Source organism: Rhincodon typus, chromosome 24, assembly GCF_021869965.1.
Source record: "Rhincodon typus isolate 14 chromosome 24, sRhiTyp1.1, whole genome shotgun sequence".
NCBI lineage: Eukaryota > Metazoa > Chordata > Chondrichthyes > Orectolobiformes > Rhincodontidae > Rhincodon > Rhincodon typus.
In genome coordinates this window covers 36,254,664-36,281,395 of record NC_063355.1, presented here as the reverse complement: position 1 = coordinate 36,281,395, position 26,732 = coordinate 36,254,664, and the positions used below count along the sequence as shown (strand labels likewise).

Here is a 26,732-nt window from a genome sequence, read left to right as displayed (position 1 = left end):
TCATCCAGCTCTATACCTTGTTATCTCAGATTCTCCCAACCAGAGATTGGAGAAAGAAAATTAATGTCCAGAATACCAGAAGCTCTAACCATCATGCCGGCGATGCGTTGTTAATGTTTTTCTAACCCTCCTCGGCAAATGATGGGGCCTCCTGCAGCATCATCTCTGAAATATGGTACTTTCAACAGAGGGCTGTTGCTGTGCTCAACTGGTGTCTGAGATTATGTTCAAATCCATCTGCAAACCCAAGCATGTGAGCAACCAGCTAAAGTTAGCTACTTAAGGGTGCGCTATAGGTTATCCATCAACAGTATAAATCTTGATCAAAAGGCAACAATAATAACTTAACAACATGACATCACAATTTTTTTGGTCTTTTGTGCCATGAAGACTTTCAGTCCATCAGCTCCATATCTTTTTTGAAGAACATTTTTACAGCAAAATTGCAGCAGATTGTTGGATTTTTTTTTCTGAAGAACATCTTCAAAACAGATGTTCATAATGAAAGGATAATGGCTCAGCCAGTTGTATGCTTACTTGGATCTTGCAGAGAACATTCATTTGGTTTGTTGGGAACTCTGTTTTGTGGGGTCTGTAAAATGCCTGTTAAAAAGAAACGTGAATCGTAACTTGTGGCAGGTTGGAGGATTGCCAGTGAAATGGGAGGAGAGCCCTTATTTTGAAACATCTTTTTTTAGACTATCGTCTTGAACATATTTCAGGAGTTAATTGTAAAGTACTAGTTTTTGCACCGAGAGGAAGAAACTTGCCCTGTTGTGCCATTGTCACATTTCCAGTTGCTTTAACCTGTGATGCTGGGGGGTAGTAGTTTTGCATACAAGCTCTCATCATGGAGCTGGCTTCTAATTAACACCACCTCCCTGGTTCCTTCAGGAATTAAGACTGAAAATGTATGATGGCAAGGGGAAAAAATAGTTTCTTTCTAAGCTCAATCAAACACAAATTCCTTTCTTCTGATTTAAGGTGCAGCATTTTCTTTCTCAGACTTTTCAGCGTGTTTTTTTCCTTCATGCTGTCTCATCAGCCCGTTGGATTTAACTCCGTTACTTTGGGATTTTTTGAAGTTTAGTTTGTAGTTGGAAAAACATTGTCTATTGTGAACCATGAATGAGACAATTATGGTGTCAAGCTTTGAGAATGGGGATCAGAGCTCAAATGGTCAGCAACACCTTGTTGCAGGCAACAAAGCCCCTATAGTAAAATGGTCTTTTCTCCCATCTTGTAGGGGCATGGTCTATGGTAAGCTTTGCCAGATAATCCACACTGCCCTCTCCAGACAGCAGACCCATTCCCCCCCCCCCCCCCCCCCCCCCCCCCTGGTGCCCGCATTGACCATGCCTAATCTACCTGGCCTGCACAACACTGGACACTATGGGCAATTTAGCATGGCCGATCCACCTAACTGCACATCTTTGGACTGTGGGAGGAAACCAGAGCACCCAGAGGAAACCCACACAGACATGGGGAGAATGTGCAAACTCCATGCGCGATTGCCTGAATGTGGAATGGTGCTGTGAGGCAGCATTGCTAACAGCTGAGCCGCCATGCCAACCCAACGTGTGACTCCAGACTCTGTCAGCAACGTGGTTTGCTATTAAATACTCTTGAAAGTGCCTAAACAAGGCACTTGTGGAAACTGGGAGTGGGCAATGAATTCTGGCCTTGCTACTGGCACCCATATCTAATCGAACAATAAAGTGAGAAATGAAATTTGCCCCCTGCATGCTCACATGCATGCACCCCCACACTTGCACCCCCACCCAACGCCCCCCCCCCCGCCCCGAGCTGCTGTAAGATGAACAGGGGGAGTGGCATCTATTTCTTTTGATACTGGATCTTCCCATGTGAAGGGGAGGTAGCTTTGTTAGATCCTGCAATGTGGTTTATTGCCCTGGTTTAGGGCCATGGGCAGAAATATTGTGGCAACCTCCCCTTTTTTTTTTTTTTTTGACGATTCAAAATTTTTTAAATTCAGACTAGCTTGGTGGCAAAAACGTTAAACACTGAACATGACGGTTTGTCCTTGGAATGTCGAATAATGGAGTAAAAGGCAGCTTTGTATTTGTCCAGGTGAAGGTGGTTATTCTTGGCCAGGATCCGTACCATGGACCGAACCAGGCTCATGGGCTGTGCTTCAGTGTAAAGCGCCCAGTGCCACCACCCCCCAGGTATGTCATTGCCTCACACAAAGCTCTGAGGAAATACTTTCTGTTGTTAGGTTCTGTCTCTAAATTGCTAGACCCTTATTGAAATTTTAAAAGGGTAAGCATTTGGCCAGTAAATCTCCTCTTTGTGAACTGGGCAAGGAGTTACAATTCTCGGATTGCTAATGTCCAAGATGGATAGCCAAGAAGGTCTCTGGTTAGGTTTCCTGATTGCATACACCAGTTGTTGGGTAAGAAAAGGCCATTGGCTACATTGAGCCTGCCCCCATGCTTGTGAAAGCCAGAGCATCAATTTGTAGACACTTCCCATCCTCTTCCTCAGCCTGTTTTATCACCAGGATCGGGCAACTAGAGCAGAACTACTGTACACCAAACCCACAATTGAAACCAGCCCAGGAGCATGTTAAATGAAGTCACTACTTTTTTTTTGTCTGTCAGGTGTTCAGTATCCACTACATCAGCCAGCAGTCTGAGACCTAGAAGCAGCCTCTGATTTTAGGCAAGGCAGTTGGCTGCCTTGTCCCCTGGTTCAGGGAAGTTGGCAAAGCTTCTATCCCTCTGGGGAGGCAATGGCCTAGTGGTACTATCACTGGACTGTTAATCCGGAGACCCGGATTCGAATTCCGCTACAGCAGATGGTGGAATTTGAATTCAATAAAATATCTGGAATTAAGACTCTAATAATGACCATGAATCTGTTATCTACTGTCGGAAAAACCCATCTAGTTCACTAATGTCCTTAAGGGAGGAACCTGCTATCCTTACCTGGTCTGGCCTACATGTGACTCCAGACCCATGCAATGTGGTTGGCTCTCAACTGCCTTCTGGGCAATTAGGGATAGGCAATAAATGCTGCCTAGCCAGCAACGCCCACAACCTGTTAATGAATAAAGAAAAAATAAACCATTCCAGTGCCACTTACAATGTTGTGGTGGATGTTGGCATAGGATGCTTTCTGACCTTGCCTGTGCACCATAGCTCGCCAACCTGTGTCTGAAAGGTAGTTGGTTAGAAGGCAGCTGCAGCTATAACCCAGTGTAACTGAATGACCCTGCCCTTTTTATTTAAATAGAGCTTTGGAAGCAGGGTTTGAAAACGTGCTGTTCCTGAGTAGAGAGGGAACTTAACAATATGATTTGTCCTTTTGTAATATCCCTATCCCAATCCCAAACGTTTGAAACCTGTTTGGCGCTTCTCCCTCCAAGCATTTGTTACCTTTAACAGCATCTAGCACTGGGTGCGCATTCTTTTCTGAATGCGTGGTTTTCTGATTTTAAGAGCAGCTCTGGGATCTCTGTGATTATTAAACGGGGGTAGGGGAGATAAAGCTGGACCTAGATCAGAGATGCTCACTGTCACTGATTATTATTTCAAAGACCCCAGCTTCCCCAATTGTTCGTTGATTTGGTGGATTATTTGATGAACATAGAACAGTACAGCACAGCACAGGCCCTTCAGCCCACGATGTTGTGCCGACCTATTATCCTACTAAGATCAAACTACCCTGCATACCCTACGTTACATGACAGCAACTTCACAAAGCCTGATCCTATGCCCCCTCACGTGAATTTTCCAGTCAGGATTAGTAAATACTGAGTGAAGGAATAATGGCTGTTGTAAATTACAGGTCAGGGCTTGGGTTGTCTTGTTTCTTCTTGCTTAGTCCCATCTCTAAAAAGAGAAAATTGAGCATGTAAGGGAGAGTAGCATTTTTTTCCTTTTGAAAATGCATTTTAAATACATGAGAGCTGGCTTCACTGAGATGGTCTCAATTTTGTTACATAATAATTGTGACGTCATGCCGAAAGTTTTGAGTGTGAGATGCTGCAGTACTTTACAGTAAGTTAAATGTGAGGCCAGGAGGGGAATCCTACTCTAAGGAAGTTTACTGTCTGATTAAAGTGAGTGGATCTGATGGTCCTGAAGGAGTTGACGTAAAGGAATGAAGCCTTTTTTTTTTTTTTTATTTCGTGTTGACTAATCTATTTGAGATTACCAGAAACTATCTTGTCTTCATACAGCCTGGAAAACATGTTCAAGGAGCTTCAATCAGACATTGAAGGCTTTGAGCCCCCAGGACACGGTGATCTAACCGGTTGGGCTAAGCAAGGTAATATACATAAGGACCATTGGGTTCAGCTTGTTACTGGGCAGGGGGGAGTGGAATTGGCAATTAATAGATCTTGTAAGGCTGATCTCAAAGATTAAAATTGGGTATCTTTGGTTTTTTTTTAAAATGGAGATACATCAGTGTCTAATTTTTTAGATCAGTTCAATTGTAACAATTACCCACAGCAAACTCTCCGCAGTAAAAATTAAGTAAGGCTTGTTACTGGATTCAGAACCTGGAGGGAATGTTGTGTGGTACACATTGAGGAATTAAAGAAAAGGAAAGTTGCAAATACCTTAACCAAAGATATCAGGATTAGCTCGTCTAATTTAACGAGTCCAGTAAGTCAGTGTCCAGTTGGCTGTACTCACCTGTCTCGTTTTTGTAGGAGCCCAGATGAAGTGAATTGTTGATATAGATGCCATAGTTATAAACTGGGGATTGGATAATTTCACAGAAAAACACTGCTTTCTTTTCAATAATTTGGAGCTTTGAGTGAGAGAGATTAGAGGTAAATGTTTAATTAAGCCTGGAGCTGCTTATTTCTTTTAGTAGTGATCGAAGCAGACTGACAAAGTCCAAGCTGTACAGTTACAGGTGATTTCAGCAGTTTCACATGTGCCTGGGACTTCATATTGAGACATTTGACATGGCCCCTTGTCAGAAACCATTGTTTAGTAGCAGATTACTGTGGAATCCATTTGTACCAAATCAAGCCATAATGAGTATCAATGTCTGCTTTGTTCCAAACTGGCTGAGATAGACATCTTGTCTACTAGCTCTTTGCATAAACTTGGATGGAATGTTCTGGTAATGCAAGCCATATAACATCCACGAAAACAGGAGTTCACTTGTCCTGGTAGTTGCTGGAAATTTCTGAAATCTGTCACCTTGCTCGTTCTGTGTTTGGTCGTTTTTAAAACCTGGCAAAAATGCAACTTTAATGAAAGACCATTTAAGATCTATTGCGTTGTCTGGGCACTACAACTGTAAATCAACCTGTAATTCAAGTGGCTTGCTATAGGGTCATGAAAAAAACTGAGTTGCACTTCTACAAATGCCAAATTTGAAACAACCTATTATACTTTATTCATAAAATCTGTAAAAGTATCTTTTTGGGGTTTTAAAAAAAAAAAAAATTAAAACCTGGCTTGCTGATAGAAGTTGAGGGGATGGTGAAGAATTAGAGTCAGCAAATGGCAGAGTAGTTTAGCAGTTTGTGTATCAGACTAACCAGACCTTTCCTAATTTTCTTTTTTTTTCTTTTTTGCGGGGATTGAAACAGGAGTGTTGCTGCTGAATGCGGTCCTCACCGTGCGAGCACATAATGCAAACTCTCACAAGGAGCACGGCTGGGAAGATTTCACAGATGCGGTTGTGTCATGTCTGAATAACAAACTGGATGGCTTGGTGTTCATGCTGTGGGGAGCGTACGCACAGCGCAAAGGCAGTGCAATCAACAGGGTAAGGAGTTTGAAACCCACCCTCCGGGGAAGGCTTTGCCCTTGTGAAAACCAGCATTTATGTACCGTCTTTCATATTCCTTGGATGTGCCAGAAGTACTTCAATCTATTAATCCCTTGGGAAGTGTGGTAACAGTGAGAGCCAAACAGTACATAGCAAATCTGGGTAAAGAGCAATTCCGTAGGGGGTCAGTTTAATCGATGTGGCTGAAGCAGTAATGTACCTCAGGACCAGTTATCTGGCGTGAAGGGGTGCCCTGGTTAAGGGTCTCCTCCAAAAGATGGATTAAACTCTTTGCTTTGTGCGAGCAACTTTGTATAACTTTTGCCCCTTCTAGATCTGAGCAGTTTCTCACTGTGTGATTCCTGGGACACAGCTGCATGGAGAGAAAGGGAGTGCCAGTAAAGGGAATCTTTTTGTTGGTTCTGATCGCTTGTTTGCATTTGTGTGGTTGTGACTGCTGCCCTTGCTCTTTCCCCACCCCTATCGAGCTTGTGTTTGTGCATGGAGATCTCCAGTGGTGACAATCTGAACAATGGATGATACTAACGTTGCTTTATTTGTCATATGTGATGCCATACTGTGTACACAGTTGCTTGATTGAGAGACATTTAGTGACACTATGCAGTGAGAGTCCCTCAAGGCTCCATGCAGTAATATTATCCCACCCCATGCACTAATATCCTTTCACACTCTAACTGGGATTGCCGTTTTGTTGCAGAAACGTCACCATGTACTGCAAACGGTTCATCCCTCTCCACTGTCTGCGCACCGAGGGTTCTTTGGCTGCAAACACTTCTCCAAAACCAACGAATTGCTGAAGAAATCTGGAAAGACACCCATCGATTGGACGCTGTTGTGAGCCCGATCAGGAGTGTGTGTGTGTTCCTGGGAGCCTGCTGGCCCTAACGACACTGATCACTGAAGATTTCTCATGACCCCAAGCTGGGCAGGATTCCTGATTTTGTTAAATGGCTAAAGGGGCCTTTTTATTACTGGATAGTTGTGTTGAATCTCTGGAACAGTAGTGCTCACTGAAGAGATCAGATCGATTATTTTTCTTTTGTTCCGATGGCCAATGAATGTTCGGGTGTAGTTAATATCCTCTTAGCTACAGAATTTCCACAATGTCATGTGTTTAGTCCATGACTGGAAGCTTTTAAATTGTAATTTCATTGTAAATATGTCTGTGCATTCATTAATCTGTTTAATGTTCTGTTTGCTGTAAACTGCTTTGACATCGACTTGTAAATATGTTTTAAATAAAAGCTTTTACTACTTCTGAGTTAATTCATTACTGAGCATTTTTGATGTAAGTGTTCATGACTTCAATGAGAGAAATTACTTACATTTGAAAAGTATCCTCCATGTCCATTTTGGCCATGAGATATTTCTGACAATCCAGACTGTGTGTTTTTCTGAACTGGTAGTTACTTATGGTTTAGGCAAAGCAAGCTTCCTAAATTACATAAATAGTGCTGAAGTACCTGTCAGGATGTTTTGTGTCTCAGACCATCAGATCTATTACATTCACTTTTTGTAGTAACAAAAGTGAGTTTAATGTCTGTTTAAAATACAGTACCTCTGACCAGGTGTCATTTCTGCATCGTGTTCCGAGGTCAGTTTATTAGTGAAATCTCAGACATTGCTGCATTCATTGCAACCCAGTTATCTCCTCTTTTGCAGTTTCATCAAGTGTTTACCTAGATTTTTATCTTCCCTGTAGATTCGAGATGAGAAAGTCTTGTCATGCAGTGGGTAGTGTCCCTGCCTCTGAGCCAAAAGCTCTAGCTTCTTCTGCCTCCAGGTCTTGATGGCCGTGGAAGATGAGCTCAAAGGAGAGCCAAGCATAGTGTTGCCCTGCAAATCTTTTTTAGCACATGCCAGCTGGAGGCTTTCCTGTCTGCCATGTCATAGAAGGAATGTAGGGACATTGACCACTAACTGTATCTCTGGGAATACTGGTACAAAAAAGTGACAGATTCACTGTACTGTAACTCCCTAACACCCGGTCTTGCAATAAATTTTAAAGTGCGTTTGAACATTGGGCTGTGTGAACTGGAAAGGATTAGGATTCAATAGTCTTAACTCATTGGCCTTAAATAATTGTTTTAAAGGGCAGCATGGTGGCTCAGTGGTTAGCACTGCTGCCTCACAGCGCCAGGGACCCGGGTTCGATTCCACCCTCGGGCAACTGTCTGGAGTTTGCACATTCTCCCCTTGTCTGCGTGGGTTTCCTCCCACAGTCCAAGCGTGTGTGCAGGCTAGGTGGATTGGCTGTGCTAAGTTGCCCATAGTGTTCAGGGATGTGTAGGTTGGGTGGGAAGCTTTGAGGTTCAGTGTGGACTTGTTGGGCTGAAGGGCCTGTTTCCACACTGTCGGGATTCTATAGTTATTAAACAAATCAATTCAGTTACTAGATTTGGAAGCAGTTGTGGGCGGTGGAGGTTGAAGTTTGGAAAATGAACAACTGCGTTATGAAGCTGGAGATTTGTGCAGGTGTCTGGTTTGATTTGGAGAGCATGTGTAGATTGGATGGCAGCTATTAATCATTGGTAGTTACTGTGAATGCTATTATTTTCAATGTCTTATGGTAAAGGTCAAGTAGCTGGAAAATTATGTTGCGCACAGCACATGCTTGCAAGATGTGTACAGGAAACATGTATAGCAAAACTGGAATAAATTGGCACTGGGGACACCTGTATGCTCATTAGAGTCATATTTGGCACGTATGAAGATGGTTGTGGTTGGAGGTCAGTCATTTCAGCTCTTGGCCATCTCTGCAGGAGTTCTTCAGGGTAGTGTCCTAAGCCCAGCCATCTTCAGCTGCTTTGTCACTGACCTTCCCTCCATTGTAAGATCAAAAGTGGGGATGTTTGCTAATGATTACACAATGTTCAGCACCATTCGTGATGTCACCGATACTGAAGCAGTCCATGTTCAAATGCAACAAGATCTGGACAATATCCAGGCTTGGGCTGTCCAAGTGGTAAGTAGTATTCACACCACACAAATGCCAAATAGTGACCATTTCCAATGAGAGATAATCTAACCACCACCCATTGACTTTCAATGGTGTTACCATCACTGATTCTCCCCACTATCAACATATTGGTGATTATCATTGACCAGAAACTCAACTGGATTCACCCATAAACACAGTGGCTATAAGAGCAAGTCAGAGGTAGGAATACTCTGGCGAGTAACTCACCTCCTGACTCCCCAAACCCTGTCTGCCATCTACAAGGCACAAGTCAGGAGTGTGATGGAATACTCCCCACCTGCCTGGATGGGTACAGCTCCAACAACACTCAAAAAGCTCGACCCCGTCCCGGACAAAGCAGCCTGTTTGATTGGCACCACATCCATATGCATCCATTCCCTCCAACACTGATGCTCCGTAGCAACAGTGTGTGCTATCTACAAGATGCACTGCAGAAATTCACTGAAGATCCTTAGCAACTTCCAAACCTGCAACCACTTCTATCGAGTAGGACAAGGGCAGCAGATACACGAGAAGACCAGCACCTGCAAGCTCCCCTCCAAGCTACTCACCATCCTGACTTGGAAATATATTGCTGTTCCTTCACTGTCACTGGGTTAAAAACCTGGAATTTCCTCCATAGGGACAATCTGGATCTACCTATAGCATATGGACTTCAGCAGTTCAAGAAGGCAGCTCACCATGGTCTTCTTGAGGGAAACTAGGGACAGGCTATAAATGCTGGCCCAGCCAATGACACTTGTGTCCTACGAGTGAATAAAAAAAGTATTCAATACATTACCCATTCTCCTCACTATCCTTAACCTAACAGTCTCTTAGAATGTACTCTCTGTGTGGTAAAGTCCACTGTCATAAATGTAAAGCTCCTCGCCAAGATTCTCAGATAGCCACATTATAGCTACATACTACTCCTCAAGACAATGGTCTGCCCTCACTGGGAGTTCTTGTGTTTCAAAGACAGAACAAACAGCTTTTTTCTACCACACTCTTACCACCCAACTACAACTACACAATGAATAGTTGGAAAGAAGGGAGAGAATACATGAGCCTTTGATCACTGAGCATGCAGCTGTCCCAACGATATTAGTCCTTCCATAAAGTATTTGAATTTGAGATTTTCAGGCACATCCACTCTATTGTTCTGTCTAGCCCAGGTCACATGATGTCACAAATAATGGAGAAATCTTACAAAAACAGCCAACATCCAAGTTGTACATGATGAACCACCCATCAGGCCTGATTTCATTATTGGGAGTATCATACCAGACAATAAGTAAAACTCCATGACAAATGATATGTACACAACTAAAATGATGTGGTGTGAAGCTAAGCGGGTGGGGTCATGATAACTGCATGAGATGCTGTTGTGTTGTACATCTGCCAAAGTATTATCTCAAAGTATAAAGATAATGGACCAATGTACATCTTGGTATATATTTTTCAGAATAGGTTTTCTATTCTTTAAAGGGAAGGAAAGGGATGTTGTAATGTTACCTATACCTCAGAACTTCAAGACAGCAGATGACATCACAACGTGTTGCTCCATGCTAAGAGGTAGCCATCTCACTGTCTGTGCATTCAGTTGGCAGTCAATCTGTCAATTACAAAAACAGAAATTGCTGGAGAAACTCAGCAGATCTGCCAGCACCTGGGAAGAGAAAGCAAAAATCAACATTTCACATGAAGGGTCACTGGATGTGAAATGTTGACTGCTTTATCTCCACAGATGCTGCCACACCCTTTACTAAAATTCACTCGTGAGACATGGGGGTTACTAGCTGGGTCAGCATTTATTGCTTGTCCCTATTTGCCCTTGAGAAGGTGATGGTGAGCTGCCTTCTTAAACCACTGCGATCTATATGCTGTAGATTGACCTTAGGGCGGGAATTCCAGGATTTTGATCTGGGGACAGTAAAGGAACAGTGATATATTTGCAAGTCAGGATGGTGAGTGGTTTGGAGGGGAGCTTGCGGTTGGTGGTGTTCCCATGTATCTGTTGCCCTTGACCTTCTAGATGGAAGTGGTCATGGGTTTGGAAGGTGCTGTCTCAGGATCTTTGGTGAATTTCTGCAGCGCATCTTGTAGATAGTACACACTGCTGCTACTGAGGGTCAGTGGTGGAGGGAGTGGATACTTTGTGGATGTGGTGTCAACTAAGCAGAATGCTTTGTTCTGGATGGTATCAAGCTTCTTGAGTATTGTTGGAGTTGCACTCATCCAGGCAGGTGGGGAGTATTCCGTCATACTCCTGACTTGTGCCTTGTAGATGGTGGACAGGCTTTGGGGAGTCGGGAATTGAGTTATTCGCTGGAGTATTCCTAGCCTCTGACCTACTGTTGTAGCCGCTGTGTTTATGTGGTGAGTCCAGTTGAGTTTCTGGTCAACGATAACAGTAAGGATGTTGATAGTGGGGGATTCAGTGATGGCAACACAATCAAATGTCAATGGGTGATGGTTACATTGTCTCTTATTAGTGATGGCTATAGCCTGGCATTTGTGTGGTGTGACGTTACTTACCACTTATCAGCCCCAGCCTGGATATTGTTCAGATCTTGTTACATTTGAAAATGGACTGCTTCAGTATCTGAGGAGTCATGAATGGTGCTGAGCATTGTACAATCATCGGTGAACATCCCCACTTCTGACCTTATGATGATGGAGGGAAGATTGTTGATGAAGCTGCTGAATTGGGTGGGCCTAGGACACTAGCCTGAGGAATTCCTACAGAGATGTCCTGGAGCTGACATGACTGACCTCCAACAAGCATGACCATCTTCCTATGTGTCAACAATGACTCCCAAAGGGGAGAATTTACACCTGCTACCCATTGATTCCAGTTTTGCTAGGGCTTCTTGATGCCTCCTGCTGAATTTCTCCAGTAGCTTGTTTTTGTTTCAGACCTCCATCATCCGCAGTTCTTGGCTTTATTACAATCTGTTGGTTACTCTTAGTCAGCCAGGCAACTAGATATGTCATAGTCAAATAAGAATATAAACATGTCATGTTTGTGTGTATATATATATATATTTAGTTGTTAATAAATTTCCAGATATTTGGCTCAATAGCAACCCTAGTTTCTATGATGTGTGTATATATAATATAGGCTAATGTATAGAAAAACCACAAAAATGCCACTAGGCATTATCTAACACAGAGTTGACTATGACAACAGAAACCATTGTTTCATGAGACAAAAAGTTGTCACCAAAGACTGCATTAATAATTTGGATCCTGTACTAATGATCTGGAAATAGAAATTGAAATTCCACAGCAACAGGTTATAAATTTAAATTCATTTAGTTAAATAAATCTCGAATATAATGCTGGTACTAGTACCAGATTAATAAGACAATTGAGGTTTTATGATAATGGGCTTTACAGAAGGAAATCTTCCATTCTTACCTGTTCTGGCCTACATGTAACTTCAGACCCCGAGCAATGTGATTGACTCTTAGTTGGCCTCTGAAATGGCCTAGTAAGCCAGTCAGTTGTGCTCATGAAGATGGCTCACCAACACTTTTTCAAGGCATTTAAGATGAACAATAAATATTGGTCTTAACAACACCCACAACCCAAGAATGACGAAAGGAAATCTCTGATTAATCTGACTCCACAATCCTAACTTTCTTCAGAAAACAAATCCAACATTACATTTAAGTTTGAAAATATTACTTAAAAATAAATAAACTGCTAAGTACTAAAAATAATAAATGTATGATTCTAGAAAGCATAATTACATTTTTATTTATCTAAAGAGAACAATCATTATGTACACTCATTCCTATAAGGTACACAATACAGTTGATTACTCACATGGATAATACATATTCTGTTTTGTCACATTTTCACAGATTAAAGATGATACAAGTTAATAGATCCACCTTCTCATGCTTTTCACCTTCGTAGTGAGCTGTTCCCCAGAAATGACCTTTAGCCAAGCATCTTAAACAAATCTAATGTTATTTCACATCACAATAAAATGTAATTTGAATAGCAATGGTGTTTAATTTCTATTTTATCAGGAAGAAAGATAGACCACAATGGAAGCCAACAACTTACATTTATTTATGTCTTAGTCTTAATGCAAAAAGAGGTCCCAAATTCTGTCAAAGATCATCATTGGGAAAGTTGTCATCAATTTGGAGAAAGTGGGGTGGATGATTAGAGAAGAAGAGGTTCCAGGAGGAATTTGTGTTTATTCATTCACAGGATGTGGCCTTCACTGACTTGGCCAGCATTTATTGCCCATCTGTAATTGCCCAGAGGGAAGTGAAGAGTCAACACATTGCTGTGAATCTGGAGTCACCTGTAGGCCAGACCAGGTAAGGATGGCAGATTTCCTTCAATAAAGGACCGTATGAACCAATTGGGTTTTTCTTCCAGTAATTGGCAATGGCTGCATGGTTATTAGACACTTTATTTCTCCCCCTTTCAAATTTGAATTCAAATGCCACCACCTGCCATGGTGGGATTTGAACCTGGGTCCCCAGATTAATAGTCTAGACATAAGACCATTAGGCATTGCCTCCCCATTTCCAGAGGCTGTAACCAATGAGGGGAGGACAAGAGGCCACAGTCAGAAGAACAAAGACTCTGAAATGTAATCACCTTTAAGACAACAAGATAGGCACATGCCTACTCATTCTGTGCCTGATATCCTCCGTGCACTATGTAGGTTAGGGAATGATTGTCATGGCTTGTTCTAGAGCCATTGAGTGTGAAAATCAGAGACCTAACACCAATCCAGGCTACTTGAGGCTAAATGGTTGCCAGTTGACCAGAAGCCATGACCTGTGCTCTCAAGTAAGAAACAATTCACAGCCACCAGCAAAACAGGTAAGAAATCATGTTTTTAATCAGCTGAATGTAGAAGCATTCTTCTGGCTTCCTATTAGGACTGCCAACTGCTGCCCTATTCTGCATGAAACCTGGCCCCTCCCTCCCTGTCAGCTCTCCACACCCAACTTAGACCAGGTGACACATTCCTCTCTGGACTAATCTCTCACAGCATGACTGGTGACCCATGCTCATGTCCTGATGACCCAAGAGGGATGTTTGGATGGGAGTCCATCGGGTGTCCTTTTGGTGCAATGATTCAAGCAGGGAGAGACCCCCACCCTGATTCAACATCACCTCATATTGCCCCAGACTAAGACTCACTGACCTATCCCTGGCATGCATTGGCTAACCTTCAACATCTGAAATTTAAAATCCTAATGTGTTTCTTTAAATTTCTCCACAATGACACTGCAACTTTATACCATGAGTCATTGCACAAAACAACAGCCACAGGACTGTAAATCTTCCTGTTCTGGCCCAGTGATGTTGGATATAATTAGAACACCATTCTGGCTGCAATCAGCTGGCAGGACAGGGTGAGGATTGGTGGGTAACATTCTGAATTTGTGTAGCAGATCTCACACACTGCCATTACCAAGATATACCCTCATTCATTGAATCAAGTCCCTTTTATATCCCGGTGCTTCAGGCTAGCAGGCACTGTAATGGCTTGTGGCAATGAGATTGTATCAGACAAGCCCGTTAGCCCTGACCTACACTGTATGAGATGAAAGGACCACACAGTGACGTATCAGTGAGTGGATAACCTGGTTAGACAATGAATACTTCTGGAACTTGCAGGAGTTGCTACTTCCCTTGAAATTTATCAACAAAAACAGATGAATAATAATGGAAGGTCATCGGGACTTTACCCTCGGGGTCATCTGTGAAAAGGAAAACAGAGACAGCTTATTATTGACAGCCCTGCCAAAATTAATATTCAATAAGCATTAGCGTTTACACCCAATGTTCAGCTCATTGACTCTCAGACTGGATATTAAACTTTTAGGTTTTAGCAAAGATCTGTAGCTCGGGTTGTGGGTGAGGTTGTTGACTTGCTCACCGAGCTGGCTTGTTATCCTGCAGACGTTTCATCACCATGCTAGGTAACATCACCAGTGAGGCCTCCAATGAAGCGATGTTGTTCTACTCCACTTGGAATTTATACTGTCTGGTTCGATATAGTGAGTACTGTCATTTCCGGTTTTGTTCTGTATGAGTTTGTGTATGGGGTCCAATTCTATATGTTTGTTGATTGCATTATGGGTGGAGAACCATGCCTCTAGCAATTCCCGTGCATGTCTATGTTTGTTTTGGGCTTCATAATTCTTAGTTTTGGGACCCTAAGCTCTGGTCAGGGAGCCACAATGCTCCAGATCTGCTCAGAGTGTCACTGTATTGGGCTGGTTATGTAAAATGGGGACATTCAAGTAGAGCAAGTCAACCAAAACATGGTGACAGTTCAAAATGATAAACCCATCCCAGGTCAATGAGGGACAGAAGATTAGTTTACTGCTTTTGAAAAATGACAGCACTCTGAACTGATCTACTCCTGCACTGTTACCTCTGATATCCCCCAAGGCTTTATCATTCTCAGCTTCTCCTTCTCATCTGCTGACCCGAAGCGACATTCCCCAAAAACACAATGCCAATTTTCACTTGTATTTATAAGAGCTGATGACACCCAGCTCTCCCTCATCTCCACTTCTTCCAAACTTTCCGGTATCGGTAAATTTTCAGACTGCTTGTTCAAAACCTGGAATGGCAAATGTTTTCACACTCAAAATATTGGGAAGGCCGAAGGCGTTGTCTTTGGTTTCATTACAAATTCCATTCCCCTGCCACTATCTCCAGCTTTCTCCCTGGTAACTGTCTGGGGTATAAACCAGGATGTGTGTTAACTTGCTGTCATGTTTAACCACATATCTCTAGCGTTACAAATTCTGTCTGTTCTCCCTCCGTAACATCATCAAATGTTAGCTAAAGTTCAGCTGACACACTGCTGATACCCACCTCCATGCCTTTGTTAATTTTTGACTTGACCATTCCAACATATTGGATTAGATTTGCTTTAGATTTATTGCCATGTGTGTCTTTTCATGTATTAAATGCAAAGTGTTGCCATGCCACGGCACCACCTTGAAACGCTGAATATAATGCGGGATTTTGCTGCAATAGGGTTCATCTTTCTCTCTTTTTGTTCCTCCTCTGCTGTTCCTCCAGTCATTGCTTGACATTGGCCAGGGTCTCTGAAACACACTCCTGGGCCTCTAAAACAGGCCCCGCCACCACAATCATGATGGCTGTGTCCGAACTGGAGCCATGGACCTGGGGATGTGTGGATTCCACACCTCCTGCTCCCTATCCGACCCTCCTCCAGACCCTGCCGCCGGTCGTTGGTCACCAGGGGTTTTCCGCCATCACTTTGCCCATGCTTCCGCTCCTTCAGTTGCCCAGGCCTAGTTGCGGACCTGGAGCCTTGGCTCAGCCTGCGAGTCTGGGCCAATTCCCAGCCCGCGTCTACATTCCACTCTCCATTCTCATCCTTTCCTTCCATTGCCTTGCCATTCTGAAACTTTCCCGATCCCTCAAACTCCCCCAGATTCAGTTGCCCTCCAATTCTGATCTCTTGAGTGTCTCTGATTTTATACACTCCATCAGTCGTAGCCTTGCCTTCAGTTTCCTGGGTTCTAAATCTCTGGAATAAACCTTTCTGCCTCTCCTCCTTTAAGAAGCTCCTTAAAATGAACCCTCACCAAACTTGTGGTTATCCACCCTTAAGTAGCACTGTGGTATATTTTGTTTGATAATACAGCTATTGACATTTGGCCAGTTTATTTGCTGAGGGATCATATCACTGTTACAATGGAGACAGAGGTTGGTACATTTGTCGGTGCTAACAATAATTAAAGGTTGTGGGGATGGTGTAAAGGTGGATTGGTTGTAAAACACGGGTCATGATCTTACTGAGTGGGAAAGCAGGCTCGAAGGGCCAAATGGCTGACTCCCGCTCCAATTTCTCATGCTGTTGTAAATACAAGTTGCTGCAGTCAAAGACTTTAAGATTGTGAATGGGTTGAAGAAACAGAGATAGGGTAAAAATCAAAACAGGAAGTACCTCTACTGTAAGAAGTCCTGGTCCACCACCTGCCCCACTGATGTGAGCGAGTGAGATAATTCCGGATCTGAGGAATCCACATTTGGGATGAAAGATCAAGGAGGTCCTGATAGCCTGAAACATTAACTCTGTTTCTCCCTCTGCAGCTGCTTCACTGAGTGCTCCTCCATTTCCTTCTAGTTTTCATTCCAGACTTCCAGCATCTGTGGTGTTTGCATTTGTGAAGCGACTTGGGATGTGCATTTGGCCCATTGTGACTGGACCTACTCTTTGAAAGAGCTATCAAAGTAATCTTATGGCTCCAGTCTTTCCACATGGCATCAAATATACTTCCTTTCCTGATCTATATCCTAACCCATTTGAAAGTTCCCATTGTATCACCTTCTAGTACATTCTGGATCATAACAACTCACAGCATCAAGTAAAATTCTCCTCATCTCCCCTCTGATCCTTTAGCCATTTACCTGAACTTTTGTCATTTGGTTACTGAGACTCCTGCTAGTGCAATTTGTGGAATACTCTCACGCAAAAAAGCCAAGATTTATAGGTGACCAATTCGATGTTTTCACAATTAGAAGGTTTCTGGCACATTTACTGTCACTGTGTCCTCTGAAACATCTCACTGACGCTTGCTATTGGACAGTTTACAAAGGCTGGAGCAGACTCAGGATTTCATAGCGAGTCAGCTAGTCCATCTCGTCTAATATCCCTCTCTCCCTCTGCTACCTCCCTCTGCACAGGAGCAGAGTAAATGACCTGCCTGATTCTTCCTTGTACCAAGAGTGGGGACTCAGTCTCTCAGTGCTAACATTTCAATCAAATCCTTCTGTTCCAATAACACTGACAGAAATCCTTACCACCATCAGGTGACCATTCTTGCCTTTAAAGACTTGTGATTCATGGCCCAAGGTGAAATCAACAATACCTTCCTTGCCCGGTTGAATCATGAATTTCAAGCTGAAATAGGAACATTTAGAAACAGAGTAAGATATTAAAACTTCATGAAACTATTGTGTATATACATATGAATGGTAAATACTTAAGAAGAGTACAAAAACTAGACACAATATGCAACACCTTTTCTGAATTTATTGCAAAGCTGCTGTAATACTTTGTTTCAGATTCCCCACTCCACTGTTGATACAAGACTTTCAGACATTTAAGGTTTTGGAGTAGATCTGTAGCTCGGGTTGTGGGTGTTGAGGTTGGTTGGCTTGCCGAGCTGGTTTGTTGTTCTGCAAACGTTTTGTTACCGTGCTTGGTAACATCCTCAGTGCAGCCTCTGATGAAGCGTCGGTGTGTTTTCCCACCTGGTTTTTTAACTCTGGGGTCCACTGCGATGGATTGCCTCACTTCTGGGTTTCCTCCGTAGTGGAATGTATATGGGATTGAGTTCAATGTGTTTATTAATAGCATGCTTCGTGGAGTGCCATGCTTCCAGGAATTCTCGTGCTTGTCTCTGCCTAGCCTGTCCCAGGATCTTGGTGTTGTCCCAGTCGAAGTCGTGGTTCTCCTTGTCCATGTGGATTGAGATGAGTGAGTATTGGTCGTGTCTTTTTGTAGCCAGTTGGTGTTCATGTACTCTTGTTGTTAGTTTCCTTCCTGTTTGTCCGATGTAGTGTTTCTCGCAGTCTCTGCAGGGGATCTTGTAGATGACATTGGTCCTGTCCATGGCGGGGAGTGGGTCTTTAGTTCGGGCGAGCACTTGTTGTAGGGTTGATGTGGGCTCGTGTGCCACTCTGATGCCCAGCGGTCGTAGAAGTCTTGTGGTGAGTTCTGACATGTTCCTGATGTAGGGTAGTGTGATGAGTGTGTTGGGGCGTGTAGAATCTTTCTGATGCTGTTCCTGTAGGCATCTCCTGACCCAGTTCTTTGGATATCCATTATCCTTGAACACTTGGAAGAGGTATTCCTCCTCCTCTTGGCGTAGTTCCGTGTTGCTGCAGTGTGTTGTTGCCCTTTTAAATAGTGTTCGCACGCAGCTTCGTTTGTGTGTGCTGGGATGGTTACTATTGAAGTTCAGTACCTGGTCTGTGTGTGTGGCTTTTCGGTGTACTTTCGTTTGGAGTTCCCCATTTGTCTTGCGCTCTACCATGACGTCCAGGAATGGAAATTGTTTGTTCTTCTCCTCCTCTCTGGTGAATTTTATTCCAGTGAGGGTGTTGTTTATGAGTTTGTGTGTCTCTTCTAATTTGGTCCGTTTAATGATGACAAAGGTGTCATCTACGTAGCGTATCCGTAGTTTAGGTTGGATTTGCGGAAGGGCAGTCCTTTCTAGTCTCTGCATGCAAATCCAACCTAAACTATGGATACGCTATGTAGACGACACCTTTGACATCATTAAACAGACCAAATGGATGGGGACATGAATAGGAAGGGTTTAGAAGGAAATGGGCTAAATGCTGGCAAATGGAACTAAATTTATTGTGGGCATCTGGTCGGCATAGAGCAGTTGGACTGAAGAGTCTGTTTCGATGCTGTACAGCTCTATGACTCTGTGAAAGTTGGTCTGATCCACAGTACCACCTACCTCCACCAGGTCCCCAGTCTACCCCAGCTTGGACGGAGCTCAAACTCTGAGGTTTTGGCACCAACCTGTCCCCTGCAGGCCGTACCGCCGGTCCCCACAGAATCCCAGTTGCTGTGGTAACATGAACTTTGACCTGTGTGTCATAGCCTGGAGCTATGGATGGTGATGGTAGAGACTACTAATTCCTTTCCATCACATGTCTTGTCCAGGCACCTCTCCAGCTTTCACTGCCTGCCACAGGCACACATTGGAAAGATTTCAACTCTGACACTCAGCCTGCTTGGTCACGTTATGCTGAGTGCTGAGGTGGGACTTCAACTGGAGCTTCTGGCTCGGAGAGAGGGACACTACCGACTGAGTGACAAGTAACACGAGATCTTTGCCTCCAAGTCAGCTAATTGTTTGGAAAATTAAAGAACTGTCCTGGGAAATCTGAGCCTATGCTGTTTTAGCTGGAATTACTCAGGACAATGGTTGGGAAATGCAATTGGCCTGAATGCTTCGGAGCTAGGAAGGGGCCAAACTGGCCAAAATTCTTCCTCCTGACCTTTATCCAACGTTGCTGCTGTGAAGTACCTGTGCAGAGAGATATTGGGTTTGCGTACCTGGGTCAAACCCAGGCACATGAAGGACAGTGTTCTGGATTCAGAAAGGCTGCCAGGGTTCAGCCAAGCCTATTACTGCTCAATGTCTACCATACAATCTAAACATCAGAATAACGCAGATTGATTTGTCACAGACCCTGTGCAGGAGAACATGGGAACAGAAGCAGGCCACTCACCCCTCTGGGCCTGTTCTGTCGCTCAGTCTGATTGTATTAACCCAGTCCACTCTGCTTCACTCCACAATCCTTAATGCCCTTGTCTGACACAAATCTATCTCAAATTAGAAACTCTCACGGAGCCTCAGCCTTAATTTTTTTTATTGAAGGGAAGAGTTCCAGATCCTCCTTTCCCCTTGTGTGAAGAAGTGACATTATCTCTGAATGGCCCAGCCCTAACTTTGTCCTTTTGATGTGGACTCCCCAGAGTTTCACTCTATCTATTCTAAATGTCTTTAACACTTCATTAGATCTTTCCTCTGACTTGTACCCTCAAGGGCATCCAAGTTGAGTCTATCCAAACTGTTGTCACAGTTAAACACCTTTTATTTTGGTGCCTTCCTCTGGCAGATAAAAGCCAGGGACTGGAGCGGGTAACAAGATGCTAGAAATCAAAAACAAACTTGAGTCTTCGTGGGCTAGAGGGCCTGTTCCTGTGCTATATTGAATTGAAAAACACAATGAGTGCTAGAGAAACTCAGCAGGTCTGACAGCATCTGTGGAGACAGAAACGGAGTTAAAGTTTTGAGTCCACTATGACTCTTCTTCAGAACTGAAGACATTGGGGATAAAGCAGTCTTTCTGAAGTGGAGTCGTACAGATAAACATATTTCTGTCTTCATGCATGCTGCCTGACCTGCTGAATTTCTCCAGTGTTATCTGTGTTTATGTAATATATCTGCACCCCTGAGTGGTTATTTTTGTACCTACCTGCCCTGGACAATTTTGAAACTGTTTTGCTTGCTGGCCATTGTACAGAGTTTGGTCACTGTCTCAAACACGTAGTCACACTGTAGAATGACATCGCCCTGCATGCATGAGACAGACAGACAGTCAGGACAATACCTAGTGGATGACCCACCTCCACCAAACTCCCTCACATGGCAAAGGACTTTAACTTCAGTAATGTGTGCCACAGCAGAAAGCATGGCAGAATTTCACATGGAGGTAGTGGCACCACTTCTTGGACAGAATCCCTACAGTGTGGAAGCAGGCCATTCAGCCCATTGAATCCACACCAATGCTCTACCTTAACCCTGCATTTCCCATGGTTAATCCATCTAGCCTGCAAATCCCTAGACACTATGGGCAATTTAGCAAGGCCAATCCACCTAACCTGCACATCTTTGGACTGTGGGAGGAAACCGGAGTACCAAAGGGAACCCACGCCGACACGGGGAGAATGTGCAAGCTCCACACAGACTGTCGCCTGAGGCTGGAATCAAACCCAGGACCCCAGTGCTGTTAGGCAGCAGTACTAACCACTGAGCCACTGTGCTGCCCCACATCCATGGTGAGATTTCCCACTTCTCCTTGGCTGGAAATCCCTGAGCTGTTTGAAAAGCTGTTGGGCCATTAATTGGCTTGGACAAGATGGACCAGCAGCTCCATAGTCCTATTAGCGCCACCAGGCGGGGAGGCCATTGCTGGGACTGCAGCTGGTTCCGATGATGACTGTCACTGGAGTCAGATAAGGAAGTGAGTGGTGGGAGAGGAGGGGAGGGGGGAGGAGGGGTTGCATCAGGGTTAGTCAGGCAGACCCTGGCATAGGGTTGTGGGTGTGCTGCCATGGGATGGCACAGTGAGGATGTTGAACCACTACAGGTGGGTTGTCTATTGCGCTCAGGGTGCCCAAACGAGAGGGACCATTCCCAACAAGGCTGCCAGGCTGGTCTTGCCATCTGATATGGGCACCCTGCATTGACTGAATACCAGTGACTTTAAGTGGCCATTAATTAGCCAAGATCTCAAGTTGGGTACATTGCCCTATTCCTACCCTGCTCCCTGTAAAATACCAACAGAAGTGAGTATGCCAAAGGCATAATGCCCCCACCATGCTCTCTTCTCTGACTGCCAGCTCCTGAGGGACTGGGGACAGAGAATTTCGTAGCACGTTTGTAATTCACTACATGGTTGAATTCCTGAACTCAGCCATTGAGAGGGTGAAATCTTTCTTCATTCCCTCAGTCAGGAAGAAAGGGGATTGGTTTAGGTCATATAGGAATTTATAAAAGAAAAGACCATGTGCTGGCGGTGGCACTAATGAACTTGTTGATCAATCAAACTTCCATCAATTTCACTACAACAGACTAACGGTAGCCATTTCATGAACTGGTTTAGAATGACACTGGGTACTATATAAAATTACTCACCTCCCTGACCATAGGCAGGATGGATACCTTTAGAAAGAGCATTTGAAGACACTAGCTCCTTGGAAGTAGGGTTAGGGTTACAGGAAAGAGGATTTAAGGACACCAGCCCCAGGGAAGTAGGAACAGAAACAAACCCTTGAGCCCATTATGTCTTTTAGCGAGATCGTGCTTAATCTGTGCCTTAGCTCCATGTACCCTCCATGTCCCAGCTCCACAGACCTCCTGTGCCACAGCTCCATGGACCTCCTGTGCCCAAACTCCACAGACCTCCTGTGCCCCAGCTCCATTTACCACTTGTGCCCTAATGCCATGTAGCCACTGTGGCCTTATCCCTTAACATTGAGCATATGTTAGATGGGACAAATGGCGTCCTTCTGTGCTGCTAATGACTTATGCCGAACAAAAGCCTCTCAATCTCACACTTAAAATGAACACTTAATCTACTGTCATTTGCAAATTAGTGTTCCAAATGGTGTGTCAAAATTTCTTTCACTCCTGAAAACTTTGGCTTGATTTGTTGATTGTCTAACCTTGTCTGACTCCCCATTTCAATTAAAAAAAGTTTCTCTCAATCTACCCCATCTGTTCCCCATAATATCATGAAAACTTTGCTTAAATTTCCTATCCTGTGATAATACTTTGGCTGTTTTAGGACAATTTCCCAAAACAGTCCTTGGGTTAATGCTGCAATGAGGAAACATAACCAAGAGAAAAGGTGTTGAGGTTGATTTTAACTTAGGCTTTACATGAGGAATTCACAGGAATCAGTTCCTCTTGAACCCATATGACGCCTCAGTGAATTTAAGCTCTTGACCTCAGTACCATAAGGCTGTTCCACTTGCTGTCCATTCTGGGTGGGAAATTAGTCGAGGGAAACTGGCAATCTTTCAGGAATTGTGTGGCTCATGGTTGCCCATTGGCATAGAGCTGGATATGAGGTTGGAGTTTGTTGGGAGGGTCTTGTAGGAGGGATTGTTGGTGATGACGGAGAACTGGGTGAGGGGTAAGTCCCTGGGCAGTGGTGGTCTAAGTGTTCCTTAAAGATCCCAGAGGCTGCTTTGTATCAGGAACATGCATACCATACAACAAAATAAAACTCCCAAAGTATTCTGAAAACTGTTGATGTATTGTCCAGCATATTTGCTGAATTTCCTTTCATTATTAGTTTGTTTCCTCCCTAAGGGCATTGTGGGTCAACCCACAGCAGGTGGACTGCAGTGGTTCAAGAAAGCAGCTCACCCCCACCTTCTCAAGGGCAACTAGGGACAGGCAATAAATGCTGGCCCATCCAGAAACACCCACATCCCACAAATGAATAAAGTATAGAAAAGTATTTTTCTTTACTTGCCCACTTCGCTTGACATTACTTTCACTTTTGTTCTCATTGTAACATTGAAACCATCAGGTTCATTCTGATCAGAAATAGTCCAGAGTCAGTTAGTCATAGTACACATATCCAAACTTGCTTTCCATTTAATTCCATGCAAGTCAAAATAGGGTGGGATTTATGACAGCATCTGATTCAATACTTTCCTCATTTTACATTGTTAAACTCGAGTCCAGATGGGTCCCAACATTAATGAGAAAGCTGGGAATCCTTACTTTCTGATTGTTGTTCTCACAGGGAACGTGGATGACAAAGACCCTGTCACTGAGGTTGCTAACGGACACACCTAAAGCAGGCAGAAAAATGGGATATTGTCAACACAGTGAGGTCAATAATGTTCAAATGTCCACATAACACCTTGGGCATGGTATTACAGGATCAACAGAATCAGATTACAACACAAAGAGGAGGTCATTCAACCCACCTTGTGCGTCTGTGCAGTCTCTCTGAAGGATCAATTCCAGCTTTTTAATGTATAAGGATTTGAAAGTTTCTGACTTGCGGCGTTGTCTTTATTTGCCTAGGCCTGGAATTCCCTGCACTTTTCCTCCTCCTAACTTTGCCTTCTTCCTCTAAGATGCTTTTCAAAATCTACCTTGTTGATCTAATCTATTCTTTTAATCCAACACCTCCTCACATGGTTCAAAGTCAAACATAGTCAAAGTTTAAGAAATCTCCTGGTTTTTTTTAAACCTATTTTAAAGTTAAGTGCAGGTTCTTTACCTGATAGAGTTGCTGGGATACTTAACAAGAATACTTTTCAGCATCCGAGGCCAACATTTTACAGAAATAGTATCTAGCTTTTAATTAAAAACATACGACAGAGGTGCTATATCAATATAAGATGTAGCTGTTAAAAGAGTTGGGGGCACTATGGGCTTCAGGAGAATGTCCTTTTGCCTCTAGGATCAGAGTTGTATTCTGCAATGTTAAAAAATAGACCATGCATCCGTGGCGACTGTAGTTTTATCTGTAATTCGAACATTTACAAACGGCACCAAAATGAGGAGGACATAATTAGCCCTGTTTCTTTCAGTTTTCAGTTGTTTGCATTCTGGCCTATTATACCCACCCACACTGCCAAGGGGCATACAGCTTTGCTGGCCAAAGTCTATGAAAACACATGACATGGATAGTCATGAGGCCTTACCCTCTGTATTTCACCCTTTGAGAAAACTCATGGATTTTCAGACAAGGAGGTGGGTTTACTAGATCGAGGAGTTCAAACTCACAAGAATCCTTACAGAGTAGTTAGAGAGAAACTGGTCCCATTAGTGGACGGAGTGAGAAACAGAGGGCACAGACTCAAAATAATTGGCCAGTGAAGCAATGGTGACAGGAGAAAAAAATGTTTAGACGCAGCGAGGGGAGAGGACCTGGAATGGGCTGCCTCGGAGTGTAGAGGAGGCAGAGCCAATTGAAGCTTTCAAAAGGCAATTGGATTATTTCTTCATCAAGGAAACATTTAAAAGGCAACAGGGAAGAAGGCAGGGAAATTGCCCTAGGCATTAGAGAGTCATAGAGTCCTACAGCACGGAGACAGGCCCTTCAGCCCAAACTGGTCTGTGCCGACCAAAACGTCCATCCACACTAACCCCATTTCCCTGCACTTGGCCCATATCCTTCTAAACCCTTCCTATCCATGTATTTGTCCAAATGCCTTTTAAATGTTGTTAATGTACCCGCCTCAATACTTCCACTGGCAGCTCATTCCAAATGCATGCCACTCTCTGTGTAAAAGAGTTGCCCCTCAGGTTCCCATGTATTCTTGCCCCTCTCACCTTAAACTGATGCCCTCTACTCCTCGATTCCCCAACCCTGGGAAAAAGACTGAGTGCTTTCACCCTTGCCATTGCCTCTCATGATCTTATACACTTCTATAACATTCCCCACTCAGTCTCCTATGCTCTAAAGAAAGTCCTAGCTTGTCCAACCTCTCCCTATAACTCAGTCCCTTGAATCCTGGCAACATCCTTGTAAATTTCTTCTGCACTCTTTCCAGTTTAATAACATTCTTCCTATGACCAAAACTGAACACAGTACTCCAAGTGCGGCCTCACCAACGTCCTGTACAACTGCAACGTAACTTCCCAACTTCTGTACTCAATGCCCTGACTGATGCAGGCCAGTGTGCCAAAAGCCATCTTTACTGCCCTGTCTACCTGTGACTCCACTTTCAGAGAACCGTGCACATGAACTCTAAGCTCCCTCTGTTCCACTACACTCCTTAAGGCCCTACCATTCATCATGAAACTCCTACCTGGAATTGACTTTCCAAAATGCAACACCTCACACTTATCTGTATTAAATTCCATTTTTTCTGATAACCTTCCTCACTGTCCATGATACTGGCTATTTTAGTGTCATCTTCACTGTCCACGATACCTCCTATTTTAGTGTCATTCCCATTGCTGTATCCCCAACTATCAACATCCTGGGGATACCATTGACCAGAACCAGAACTGGACCAGTCATATAAATACGGTACCTAAAGGAGCAGGTCAGAGGTTAGGAATCCTGCAGTGAGTTAATCACTACCTCTCTCCCTAATTTCTGTCCACCATCTACATGTCAGGATTCGGAATGCTCCACACGTGCCTGGATGAGTGCAGCTCCAACAACAGTGACGCTCAGTAGCAGCTGTGTGCACAATCTACAAGATGCCCTGCAGAAATCCACCAAAGATCCTCAGACAGCACCTCCCAAACCCATAACAAATTTCATTTAGAAGGACAAGGACAGCAGGTACGTGGGGACACCACCACCTGCAAGTTCCCCTCTGAGCCACTCACCATCCTGGCAGGAAATTTTCCTGCCTCTGATATCCCTGTCACACAGCAGCTGATGAGAGCCAGGATTCAGGAGGATTTAATGGTCACAGGTGGGGAACTCAGCAACACAGTGACATTGGCTGGAGGGCTTGGGGAATGGGATAGGGTTATAGAATAGAAGGGAGGGTATTTGTGGGAATGCATGAGAGGTACAAGAATGGAGGTGAGGCCTAGAAAAGGGATCGGGGTGAAATGAGAAAGATGAAAGGAATGAGAAAGATTGGACATGGGTTTTAAAAGGAGTACTGTACCAAATTGAATCAGAGATAGTAGGAACTGCAGATGCTGGA

The 26,732-nt window shown here is 43.8% G+C and overlaps 2 protein-coding genes across 2 annotated transcripts in view; one reads left to right on the top strand and one right to left on the bottom strand.

Annotated features, from left to right (window-relative positions):
* The window catches only part of unga (uracil DNA glycosylase a), an 11,209-nt gene extending 4,164 nt beyond the window's left edge, over positions 1-7,045 (top strand). The window contains exons 4-7 of the mRNA XM_020515979.2: positions 2,092-2,189; positions 4,208-4,296; positions 5,582-5,760; positions 6,482-7,045. Coding sequence (XP_020371568.1) covers positions 2,092-2,189; positions 4,208-4,296; positions 5,582-5,760; positions 6,482-6,622 — 507 coding nt within the window. The 3' untranslated portion in view covers positions 6,623-7,045. The remainder of the gene's footprint in view (positions 1-2,091; positions 2,190-4,207; positions 4,297-5,581; positions 5,761-6,481) is intronic.
* A 5,511-nt stretch (positions 7,046-12,556) lies between these two features.
* The window catches only part of myo1ha (myosin IHa), a 72,842-nt gene continuing 58,666 nt past the window's right edge, over positions 12,557-26,732 (bottom strand). Inside the window, exons 29-32 of the mRNA XM_048611445.1 lie at positions 23,827-23,897; positions 20,783-20,880; positions 17,579-17,678; positions 12,557-14,487 (exon numbers count right to left, since the gene is read on the bottom strand). Coding sequence (XP_048467402.1) covers positions 14,461-14,487; positions 17,579-17,678; positions 20,783-20,880; positions 23,827-23,897 — 296 coding nt within the window. The 3' untranslated portion in view covers positions 12,557-14,460. The remainder of the gene's footprint in view (positions 14,488-17,578; positions 17,679-20,782; positions 20,881-23,826; positions 23,898-26,732) is intronic.